We start from the raw sequence: 11,416 nt of genomic DNA on the forward strand, positions 1-11,416 counted from the left end.
GAGCCCCCTGCCCTGGGCCAGCATCCCCCTGGCTGCACAGGGTTTGCTGCAGCCCAACCCTCACCTGTGTTCTGTATCCTCCACGTCTTTGTAAACTGGGTATCGGGAGGGATGGACTCCCCTTCACCTATGGTGACATCTTCCACAAAGGACATCGAGGGGACATTGATATTTGGACTCTCGAAATCATAGTAGGCTCCGATGGCAGCTTGTAGATTCCTAAAAGGGAAAAAAGCACATTACAACCTGCAGTACAGGTGGGTCAGGCCCTTTGCACAGGTGCACGTGTCATCCTGAACAGTTCAGCAAAAATACCCAGACTATAACAGCTCTGCTGCTCATGTGTTTTTTGAACCTTTGATCTCTACCACATAAGGATTCCATAGTCCAAGATAACAGAGCTCAAAATACAGCATTCTTCCTTGCTAGGGATACTGGGTTAGACCACTTTTCTACTCTGCTTCTATTTTCAGTGGAAATCTTGGAGACCTCTACCCCATAAGCTCTTTTTGAAGCTTGCTGAACTGAGAGGAGAGCTGTGGAGGCAAACACAGGGCAGTTTCTTCCCACCAGCCGTGTTTCCTGAGCTAATTTCCAGAGGGCCAAACATCTCCACTTTATTTTGGTACAGAAGGTCCAAAAGGAGCACAAGAGGAACAGAACACAAGGAATGCTCTTCTGATAACTCTCAAGGCCAAAGGGCACTGGTAGCTACAGATAATAACTCCAGCCCTGCTGCTTTTGAAACATACCATCAGGTAGGAACTATTTACTCATCATTAAAGTGCCTGCTCAGCTCTGGATAGTCACAACTCACAGGAACTTATAAACCACCTGAGTCAAAAGTTCCCACTGAATAAAGACAAATGACAGTGCAAGCCTGTGATATATTAAGGACATTCAAAAAGCCACAAATGTTATTGATTCCTGAGCTGTGGTGTAGCTGCAGCTCATGATAATTAATGTGAGAAGAGGAACAGTCAGGCAGGAAGAGGATTCATGAGCCTTAGCTCAGTTCCACGATATACTATTAAGTTATTACGTAAGTGTTTGGCAAGTCATGTAATTCCTCTGTTTATGCATGTCTGAGAGGTTGTGGCCCTAATTTACATGTTGTGAGTGGGTGCTGTGAGAATGGAGATGAGTAAAATCTCCCCAAATGCAATGGGCATAACAACTGCTTTTTATTCATGATTACAGAAATCTGTGTTGCTTTTTTGAGCGGGATAGAAAAAAAAAACCCCAAACCTTCAGGAACTGAGAACCACCACCTAAACCAAAGCCCTGCAGAAGCTGCACTGTGTGGGCACAGTGACATATTGAGGGTCTGTACTGTGGTGGAGCATCATGTGTCCGAGCCAGAGCCAGAGAGCCAAGGTGAAAGCAAGAGAAACATTTGCAGCATGACCCTGAGCAAGAGCAAACACAGGGCTTGTGGGGCTGCTTGCCAGCTGGAAAGAGGCTTCAAACGGTGAGGGAAGCAAACTGCCTCCTGTTCAATTCCTACACTGTTCATGGGAAAAACATTCAAATTGGACGCTCCGGATAAAATCCCAACTGCATGGGAGCAGTGTCACTGCTTTCTCCTCCCAGAAAACTCAGGGGAGCTCAAGTGCAGCAGCTGATTGCATTGGAGCTGGGGTCAGAAGGGCAGAGCCTTGGTGGGGGCACCCAAAGAGCCCCATAGTTTGGCAACCAATCCATCCCAGTGCCAGCAGACAAGTGCTGTGTGAGACACTGGAGTTCCTGACATCCCGCTAAGGAGGCACTGGAGGAACGTCCTGCACAACACGGCCCAGGGATCAATCAGCAATTCAGCAGCCCCAGCCCCACAGCCAGACCTTCACCACCCAGAGTGGACTTTGGTCTGACCCAAGAGCCACCAGGTCCCACTGCCACGGCCAGAACCCTGAATTCCAGACAGAAACCATTATTCAGCCTGAGGCGTTTTCTACTTAGGAGTGTCAGGGCTCTATTTAATCCCGCCAGCTCAGTCAAATGCTGCAGGAAGGGGCCATGTCACATCAGCCAGTAAACAGAGACAAATGCTCAGTTTTACGTCACCAACCGCCTGTTGCTTATACACTGCACAAGATTTACATAACTCACACCAGGGCTGTGCCAAGAGACTCCTGCTCGCTCACCCAGCTAACACCATGAGCTGCAGCTTAGTTTGCACTAGGATTTCTTCCTGTAGTACAGCAATCCAAGGCAAAAGGTATTGTAGGAGCTACAAAAGACAGCAACGCAGCTCTTTCACTTCCTAATCCAGTACTACATAACTACAGTTTCAGACATACCACAACATCTTGTGAGTGATGATTCTGGAATCAGTTGTACTAAGGTTCTATTGACATTGAGAGGAAAAAAAGAAATCTCTGAGGGGTAGATTTCTCCTGTGTGAGGCAGCCTCAGTGTGTTTGTTTGCTTGGCTGCAAACAGGCTTCAGAAGGTAGTGGGCTATTTGTGCACACAGGCCCGGGGCCAGCGCTCCTCTCCCGGGGTCATATTTCAGTGCTCTTTGCCATTGGGAAACAACAACACTCCTCTGCAGCATCGAGTTAAAAACTAACTAAAGAACAACACATGCTGAAAAACAGATTTGCCACCATTTGTGATCAGATATGCCCAAACCCACCTCCCCACTGCCACCGTGTGATCTGTGAGGTGGGGGCTGTTTAGGGTGAGCCGTTCTGTGCGTTCTGATGTCTCTTGGACTCCCCACTAGAGAACTGCAAAGAAGCTTCCAGAAACTGAAGAGAAACTCACAGTGGCAAAAGCCAAAGTCAGGATGACAAAGCAAATCTGCCTTGAGTTCACGTTGGTTGACACAGACAGCCCCGGGAGATAGGGATGGAGCTCTGTGCCAGAGGTGCCCCCAGCTCACACCTCGGTCGGTTCCCCGCTCACACAACGCTGCCAGCTCTGCCCCACTGCTCCCCAGAGACAGTGCTCCCCCTCCTCCCCTGCCCCAAGCCCCCAAGATCAGCTGGAGGGCAGTGCCCTGGGGAAAATGCCATTTGCAGAGGTGAATTGTGCAGCCTGGTTCTGTGCAGGCAGCAGAGCCCCAGCAGCACACCCTGCACGGCATCAGTGGAGCTCACAACCAATGCGACCCTAATGACAGAGATGGCTTAAGGGCAAACACACTTAAGGCCCTGAAACTTGTCTGTTCTTTAAAATATATGTAATTTTTATTTTAATTTACCCTCGTGCCCAGCTGTAACTGCACAGTCTCAACTGCAGACACTGCAGGGCCAGGCAGGAGCAGTCAGCCCTCAGCAGGATGGGTTATCAGCTAAAGGCTTCTGCTCACACAGCCCTGCCTGCTTGATGTTACTCCTCCTCAGTGGAGTAAACTCACCACACTACTTACTCCCCCTCTGCTCTCTGCCAAAGGAGATAAATTACTATTACAAACCAAACAACTCTGCAAATGCAGCCAGTTTAATTGACACGACTGAGCTCTTCTAATTACAGGGGTGGCCACGCAGCTCTTTCTTAACAGGGCCCTCCAGGTCCCAGGCCCTCCTTGCGTTCCCGAAATTAAGCAATTTTTCCATTTTTAGAGCAGTCCCAGGCCACGGCAGTGTGCAGCCCTGCCACACTTACAGAGCAGGTCTGACAGGATCCAGGGCCTAACTCCTGGGTAAAGCCTCCAGCCACAAGTCACCCCAGTGAGCAGGTGAGCCCAGGAATCAGCACCACGCTCAATTTTAGTCCTAAGAGTGAGATTCCAAAGAGAGAGAGGGGAGGAGGCAGCAAATACAGGTTAGAGCTCCACAACATCACCCAAATTCACTCTACCTCTACTTCTTCCTCTCCAAGGGCATCCCATGACTCTTAGGTGTCAAGCACTTTTCCCACACAACACCAGTGTTCCTTTTCGGATCAGTTCTTTTGCTCTGCTGCTTCGTTTCAAGCCTCAGGAGCTAAATTACAATAGTCAAGTTAAAAACCTTCTCTGCTAATAGCTCTGGAGATGTCCCTTAACAACTCTTAAGTGTTAGCAAAGAGGTGGCTCATCCTGAGCCCTTCTTTCCCTTCCCTGTTTTTTTCCAGACAGCCTTTTGTTATGTTAAACCAATATATTTAGGCATTAATTACTCCCAATTAACCAGGTCACCACGGCAGTATTCAAAAATAAAAGAAACTCTTCCAAATCAGTTCACAAATTCGAGGCCTCCTTACACAGCCCCACTGTCCTACAAACAACCATCAGCACACGGGTAAGTGGAAATGGTTTTTTAATTAATTGAATCAGAGTTTTTCCAGGAGAATGAAGAAACCGAAGCACCAAGGCTACTGTGGCCTCACGAAAAGCACAGCGCGTGCCCAGTACCTTCCTGCTCCCCAGAACACCGAGACTTCTTTCAGCATCAAGAAGTTCAGCATCTCAGAAAAAGAGCTGTACAACCAGGTCCTCCAAACACAGAAGACGAGGGACACGAGAACTTGAACTATAAATGTTACAGGAATCTGCAAATTTTCATTTATTGTCAAATTCTTTGATGAAAAAGCCAAAGATATGCCTTTTTTTAAGAAATAGATTTGGGGGGTGTAAAAATTCCTTCTGTAACTCAAGTCTCAACCTTCACAGGCCTTCCCTCGCTCTCCAAATGCACCGTGTAACCAGGCACCACAGCACCCCATCAGGTGTCCATTGTCAAAAAACAAAAAGAAATAGTGCAGCAGATGGATAATTTCTTACTCCTTAATAATGGAACATCTCTACATGAAACAAGGGGTAGAGACTAAAAATGCATATGGAGGACATGCAAGCGGGGCAACCCTCAGGACATGCAAGTGAGGCAACTCCTCTTGCCTCTGAGTTTCCACTATCTCAGTTGGATGTTACTCACCCAGCTCTCAGGGAACTGGGGGATTGCTGACACTCCAGGCTGGGACATCTCCAACAGCTCCCATCGCTCCTGAAGCAGGAGATGCCTCACTCTAAGCCTTGGAGGAGGTTGAAGAGGGTGGGGGGAAGAGCCAGGCTCATCATGAGGCAGGGAACCACTTCTACCTGGAGCTTTCAATTCAAATGTTCAACAGAGATGACACATGGCAATTATGTGCAAAGTCTCAAGATGGTTTGAAGGACTGGAATTTTAATCAGTGAATAGCTTTCAATAGAGAGAATTTCAGAAAGCAAAATTTGTGTGTCAGTTACCTTCATTCTTGACCTCTCTTACACCAAACTTACACTAACTCTACACATGAGGTTAGGAAACTACCTTAGAAGAGGTTTGATGATGCAAAACGACCACTGAGGGAAGCTGAAAGCTTTAAGCTGAACTTAAACAGCTGAAGGAGGGGGGGAAAGGGCTGGCTAATTCAAAGGTTATGTATTTTCTCACATGAAGCCACAGAAAAGGGTGTAATTGTCTTAGCTGAAAGCAGCAGTTCCAAATACAAGTGGGGTGTTCCAGGAAGAAAACAGAAACCTGATGACAGAAGCCATCCCATGCTCTGCAGGGGCAGCACAAGGAGAGAAAGTGAGCACCCACAGCGTCCTCAGAGCACCCACAGCACCAAAGGAAACCACTTTCCTCAAGCAGTTCTGGTGTGCACACAAACACCCACAGCAGCTGCTGAAACCTTCCCCTGATACCTGCCCAGGGCTGAGCACATCCCTCACCTGGGCAAGGCCCCTCACCCAGCAGCAGCACCATAACCATGGCACTACAAGCTCGAGCCCACAGAGCCATCCCCAGCAGCTGAGCCCTCCCAAAGCAGCTGGTCACAGCAGCTCTAAGTGTGGGGTAAAATATCCTGAGAATGTCCCAGCAGGAGCTGCCACTGAAAACAGGCAACAACTCTTCCCAGTGGAAAGTCAGCAAGGGCTGCCAGTACACAGGAGATTCTGGAACTGCCAATTCCTCAGCACGAACTATGTCACCAATCTATAATTGTCTGCAGGAAAGTAAAGGGGGATTAAGCTGCAGAAACTGTCTGAGAACAAGTTGGGGCATGTAAGGCAGAATTCAGCTGGACCAAAATTATATTGTACCCACTTCCTACTGCTACAGTTGCCTGCTTATGCTTCCATGCCACAGGCACCCAATTTTTAAATGTTTTGTACATTGGAGCACAATTATAGTAAGTTCCACAGTTAAAAATACAATTTCTTTAAAGTCTAGATTTCATTCAAAATAATCAGGCCAAACACTTGAGTTACTCTGGAGAAAAGAGGTGTGGGTTTAGTTTTTTTTTTTTTACACACTAGATAAAAGCTTCCAAGAAAATATTTTTAAATTGTTTAACTCTGTAATGTTGTTATTTTTAGTAGCATCAGGAGACAGCTGTGGACACAGAGAGGCACCAGTCTGTGATGGTTCTCATGCACTAAGATACACCCACAGTGTTTCAAGTGAGCCACAACAGATCAAACAGTGTAAAACCCCTTTTCCCTCCCCAGCCCGAGGGTGGAAATGATCCGTGCACAGCTCCCAGACTGTCCTGACATCCTGGCCACTGCCCATCAGGAACCACCAGATCTGCTTCTAGGGTGTCCCTTCTGCCTGGGAGGACAGTGGGTCCCCCCCCGGGTTAGAGCAAGAAAGACATCGAGTTTAAATGCTCAGCTTCTCCTCCCTACTAAAGCTTATCAAACCCCAATCGATGGCTGGAACCCAGTGCTTCCCTCTTGTCACCAGACTTGCTCCAGCTGGTCACCACCTACAAACATTAACCCGACCAGAGTCACAGCAGGATTGCTCAAAGAAACACCCCGTGTCCTGAGTCACAGCAGCACAGGGGACTCTGGTCTCTATCACCTGATAAGGACCATGGGAAGCAAAGAACAGGAGCTGCTGTCACTGCCCCAGGACACTGAGTGAGGACTGAACAACCCACAGGCATTCCCAGGGAAGGGGGAGGATTGACCTGGAAGATTAGATCTCATTTCCTGCCTCTTCCACCACAGGAGGATTCCCCACTGCCCTCTCAAAAGGGAGAGGACACCTTAATTAAAGGCTGGGAGGGCACCTGAACACTGGATTTTAACAGCAGGTCTGCAAACACCTGAGGATACAAATCAGGAGCAGGTGCTGGTGTTACTGTGAGAAACACATCCCACATGAGAGAATCCTCCTGACTGGGTCTGTTCTGTTCAATTCTAATGCCCTGATGTTTTACTTCAACAGACCTCAAGCATTTCTCTGAGTAGCACAACTATCAGGTGTAAAGAGACCTTTCCCACACAGACCTCAGCTGTACTGAAAGCACATCATCTTTGCTAGAACTCACAAATCTGACACTTATACTAAGCCATGGGAAAATTAATTAAAACCCCTATTAGCTAAACCACGTCTTTAGACTCCCAATCCAGTTGCCCACCTGGGCAGTACAGGTGTTCCAGTGGATATAAGGAATTTGAACAGCCCACCTGCAGGGATGGAAACGGGCATCTCTAAGGCAATTTGAGTTCTGTTCAAAGCCAACACCTGCTCTCCAAAGCCAGGAAAAGGCACAGAGGTGCCAGATTTTTCTCCTTGCTGTGCTGGACAATCCCAGATTTCTGAGGTAAGAACTGCTATCCCCAGCCCTGCTCCCTCACTCGCACACACTGAACTGCCCCACACCTGACACCAGAGAGAACGAGGTTTGACTGCAGATTTCTGCAGTATTTTCAGAAATGAACTTATAAATATCTCCATGCAAAACATCACCCTGGGAGTACTAGTTAAATCATAGCTACAAATTCTCCTAAACAGGTGAAAAAAACTAAGGACCTCTAGCAGAGATCTGACAACCTTAAAAATAATAACCTTAAATGGACCTTTTTTATCCAAAAGCTGAATCCAAAAGACTTTGCAACAGTAAAGCTTCCCCCCCGCACAATGGAAACCATCATTATCTGACACACATCAATTAAATAACACACCTACTAGACTAATAAAAATTCAGCTTTCTAAACAACAGCTAAAAAGAGAATGTAAAGAAATATTACATGTAATTACTGATATATATATATATATTCTTCCAAACTAGGAAACCCTCACCCAACTGCACTGAAATATGGATTTTAAATCCACCACCACCAGATACTTCAAACTAATTCACTTTCTCACAGAACTAAAGAAGCTCCAAGCCTCTCACCCTTAAAGCTGGCACACTCCTCAATTAAAAGAAAATCATTCCTTTTTATTGCCCCAGTACAATTTCCACACTAACTTTAGAGAAATCCAATGACTTTTATGGGGTTCCAGGAGCTCCCCGTGCAGGTGGGCTGAGACTGGAGGGGTTCAAACCCACTCCTGCCCATCTCACATATCCCTGTGGAGCTGCAGGCAACACGTGGGACTTCACTGCACCACAAAAATCCCTCCCACGAGCCCCCTGCTCCCACCTGTGGCACAGCCCAACATCTGGAGGGGAGGGAGCAGAGCCAAGCACACCAGGTAACCCAGGGGATTTGATCCTGGATGCAATGGCAGCAAAACACCCTCCCGACTTCACTGCCTGGAGTTTCCTCCAGAGGAAGAAACATTTTGGACGCCACAACAGTTCACTTTTGGTTTTAGGCTGAAAGCGAAAGCTCAGCCTCTCCCTCCGCAGCCTCACAGAATGGAAAACAAATAAATAAAAGGTAAAGTGGGATGGTATGTGCTGCCCTTGGGGAGCCTAGAGCTGGGCTCTGGGGAAGGCAAGAAGTCAGCACAGCCCATGGACAGAACCCAGCTCCACAGAGGCAGAACTCTAGGGAAGTGTTTAATAAATACCAGGGAAAAGACAAAGGGTTTAACCTGTATTTCTTGCAGATCAAGGAGCAGCCTCAGAAACTTCAGATGCATATGCTCCACCTGAAGCATTTCTGCAGCACTTGACAAAACCAGCTGGCAGTTCCTTAGCACTGCCCCAGCCTGCCAGAATCCCAAAGGGGCATTGGGCAATTCCCGGGAACTGGAGGAGTGGGCACAGACTTTGAGGCTGCTCACAGGTATCTACACTCCTCCCCAGTCAGCCACTAATCTTCCCCCCAGAACGGCCAAACAAGCTATTTAAAAATACTTCCTCTGTTCCAGCAGAACTGCAAATTCACTGTAAATCCACTGACCACAATTACTAACGATGCTGTTGGAAATGGTCTTTCAAAGCACATTAACCTCTGTTCACTACAGTGTGTGAAAGGCACAAACCAGGGAAGGAATTGCAGGTCTGGAGACGACATTTATTGCCAAAGGGCAGCTTTCACACCTGGGAAGAAGTTCTAGTGAAATTATTTCTGTCTTTGTTAATTAACTCACACATGGACGTTGTTACACAGAACCCAGTCTGCCCAGTTGTCACCTCCACCACGAGCTCCCTCACCATCTCCTGCAGGTGAACATCAGTCCTGCTGCAGAAGGAAGGGATCATCCCTGCAGGAACACGCCATGCCTTTAACACACGGAAAAGTGACCCGACAGTCTCACCCAGACAAATCATTTGCAGGACAGCCCGATGCCAGAAGGCTCTGACCCCAACTCCAGGCCACACGAGGCAAACCTGGCTGGCCATGCCTGAACCACCTGGGCAGCGTGGATTGCACGGGGCCCTCAACGGCACGGGAGAGGAGCTTCCAGAACAGGAACACGTGTCCCGAGCGCACCGTGTGTGCTGAGGAGAGCGGGGTGAGCGCGGGGTCAGCCCCGCCGGGCCGACGACCCCGCAGGGCAGGGACAGACCTGAGCAGGACAGGGCAGGACCGCAAACAGTGGCACCAGGGACGGCACCAGGGACAGACCCCGGGCAGGACTGCAAACAGTGGCACCAGGAATGGCACCAACCTGGGGGGAGCAGCCCCTGCCAGCCCCCTGCCCGGGCTGGGAACAGGCACCCCCAGAGCAGTCCCAGCACACGCAGCCCACCGACCCCACGGGCTGCCTGGGCACAAACCCTGTGCACACACCCATCCACCCACAAGGCTTATCAACTCATACTTCAGAAAAAAAATGTGAAAACTTATGTTTTCAGAACCAAACTAGCCACCAGAGTTGGGAAATTAAAGCTATTTTAATCACTTTAGATCTTCTTCAACTGTAACTAAAAGTCTGAAAAAGCCCTTGGTTTTGAAATGCTGTTATTCAAACACAAATTCAATACTCCCAATGAGAAAGAGCTGCTTCAACACAAACCAGGAACACTCTGGCTACACACAGCAACTCCATGAGTAACTTCCAGGTTCAGCTCTGCTCCCCCCAGGAAACTCAGAGAAAACCCCAGGATTACACTGCAGGGCCAGTTTTAGTCATATCACCAAGAAAAAAGAAGTGGGAAAGCATCTTCTGCTGGGAACCAACCACTTCTCCAGAGCAAACGCCTGAACTCCACAAGACCTTCTCTCACGTTGTGTCAGCTCATAAAACACAAGGAATTACTTGCTATTTCCCTACTCCCCCACTACAGATGCAGATTTGCCACTATAACTCAATATAGAACCAGAGGAGGAGGGAAAGACAAAAGCAAGGAACTGACAAAGTTGTCTTATCACTCTTTATAAGCTCAACGATTCCACACAAGTTTTCTCCCAACTGTTGATATCCAGACCTATCCTTGGATTTCAGGTTTCAAAGCTGAGGCTTCTGGGTTTGATGTTCCACCTCTAAGAAAAGGACACTGGAGATGGGCTGAGAGGGGCAGGTGCTCATAACGAGCCAAACCCCCCAAATCCACACCGCAGCAGCTCCACAACATTTTCGCGGTCACTGGGCTCACTGCACGAGAACACTCCTGGTTTCTGTTTTTCACCATTTTCCCACGTTTTTCTGGAGCCGCAGCTTCCCTGACAACCTGCGCCCGCTTTTTCCCTCGGCAGTGACACGGAGCCTTTATAAAGCCAAACACACCGAAAGTCAGCGGGTTTCGAGGCCCTCGGCCCGCAGCACACGCCGAGTTTTCCCCGAACCCCCCGGTGACTTTCCCCCGTGCACGGCGGCCGCTCCCGGGCCCCCCGAGCGCCTTCCTGCCGCAACTCCCCCTCCCCTGAGCCCGGTTCGGTGTCGCGGGGCCCCGGCCCGGCCCCGGCCGCGGCCCCCCCGTCAACACGGCCCGTAGGTCGGTTCGCCACCCTCCAACAGCCCCGCGGCCCTCGGACCGGCGAACGGGCACGGCCGCACCCCCAGCGGGGCCGGGGGTCAGCGCCGCCGGCCACGGCTCGTCCCGCTCCCCCCCGAGCCCCAGGAGCGGCCCCGGGCCCGGCACAAACACCGCCCGCGCCCGCGGGCCCCGGGCCGAGGGGTCCGTGCCCGCAGCCCCTCGGCCCCGGAGCCCCCCGGGCCCCGCACCCGCCCCGCCCGCGGCCCCGGCCCGCACCAGTTGGTCATGTCGAGGAAGAAGGCGCAGCCGGCGGGGCTGAGCTGGAAGCCGAGCAGGCGCTGGAACTCGCCGATGAGCACGTCCTTGTCGGTGGTGCCGAGGCAGCTGAACTTCT

At 49.8% G+C, this 11,416-nt stretch overlaps 1 protein-coding gene across 1 annotated transcript in view; it reads right to left on the reverse strand.

Annotated features, from left to right (window-relative positions):
• Positions 1-11,416, reverse strand: part of CUNH6orf106 (chromosome unknown C6orf106 homolog) — a 28,738-nt gene that overhangs the window by 12,037 nt on the left and 5,285 nt on the right. Inside the window, exons 2-3 of the mRNA XM_027695050.1 lie at positions 11,299-11,414; positions 65-219 (exon numbers count right to left, since the gene is read on the reverse strand). Coding sequence (XP_027550851.1) covers positions 65-219; positions 11,299-11,414 — 271 coding nt within the window. The remainder of the gene's footprint in view (positions 1-64; positions 220-11,298; positions 11,415-11,416) is intronic.

This window comes from Neopelma chrysocephalum, unplaced genomic scaffold (genome assembly GCF_003984885.1).
Source record: "Neopelma chrysocephalum unplaced genomic scaffold, ASM398488v2 Primary Assembly neopelma1_100, whole genome shotgun sequence".
Lineage (NCBI taxonomy): Eukaryota > Metazoa > Chordata > Aves > Passeriformes > Pipridae > Neopelma > Neopelma chrysocephalum.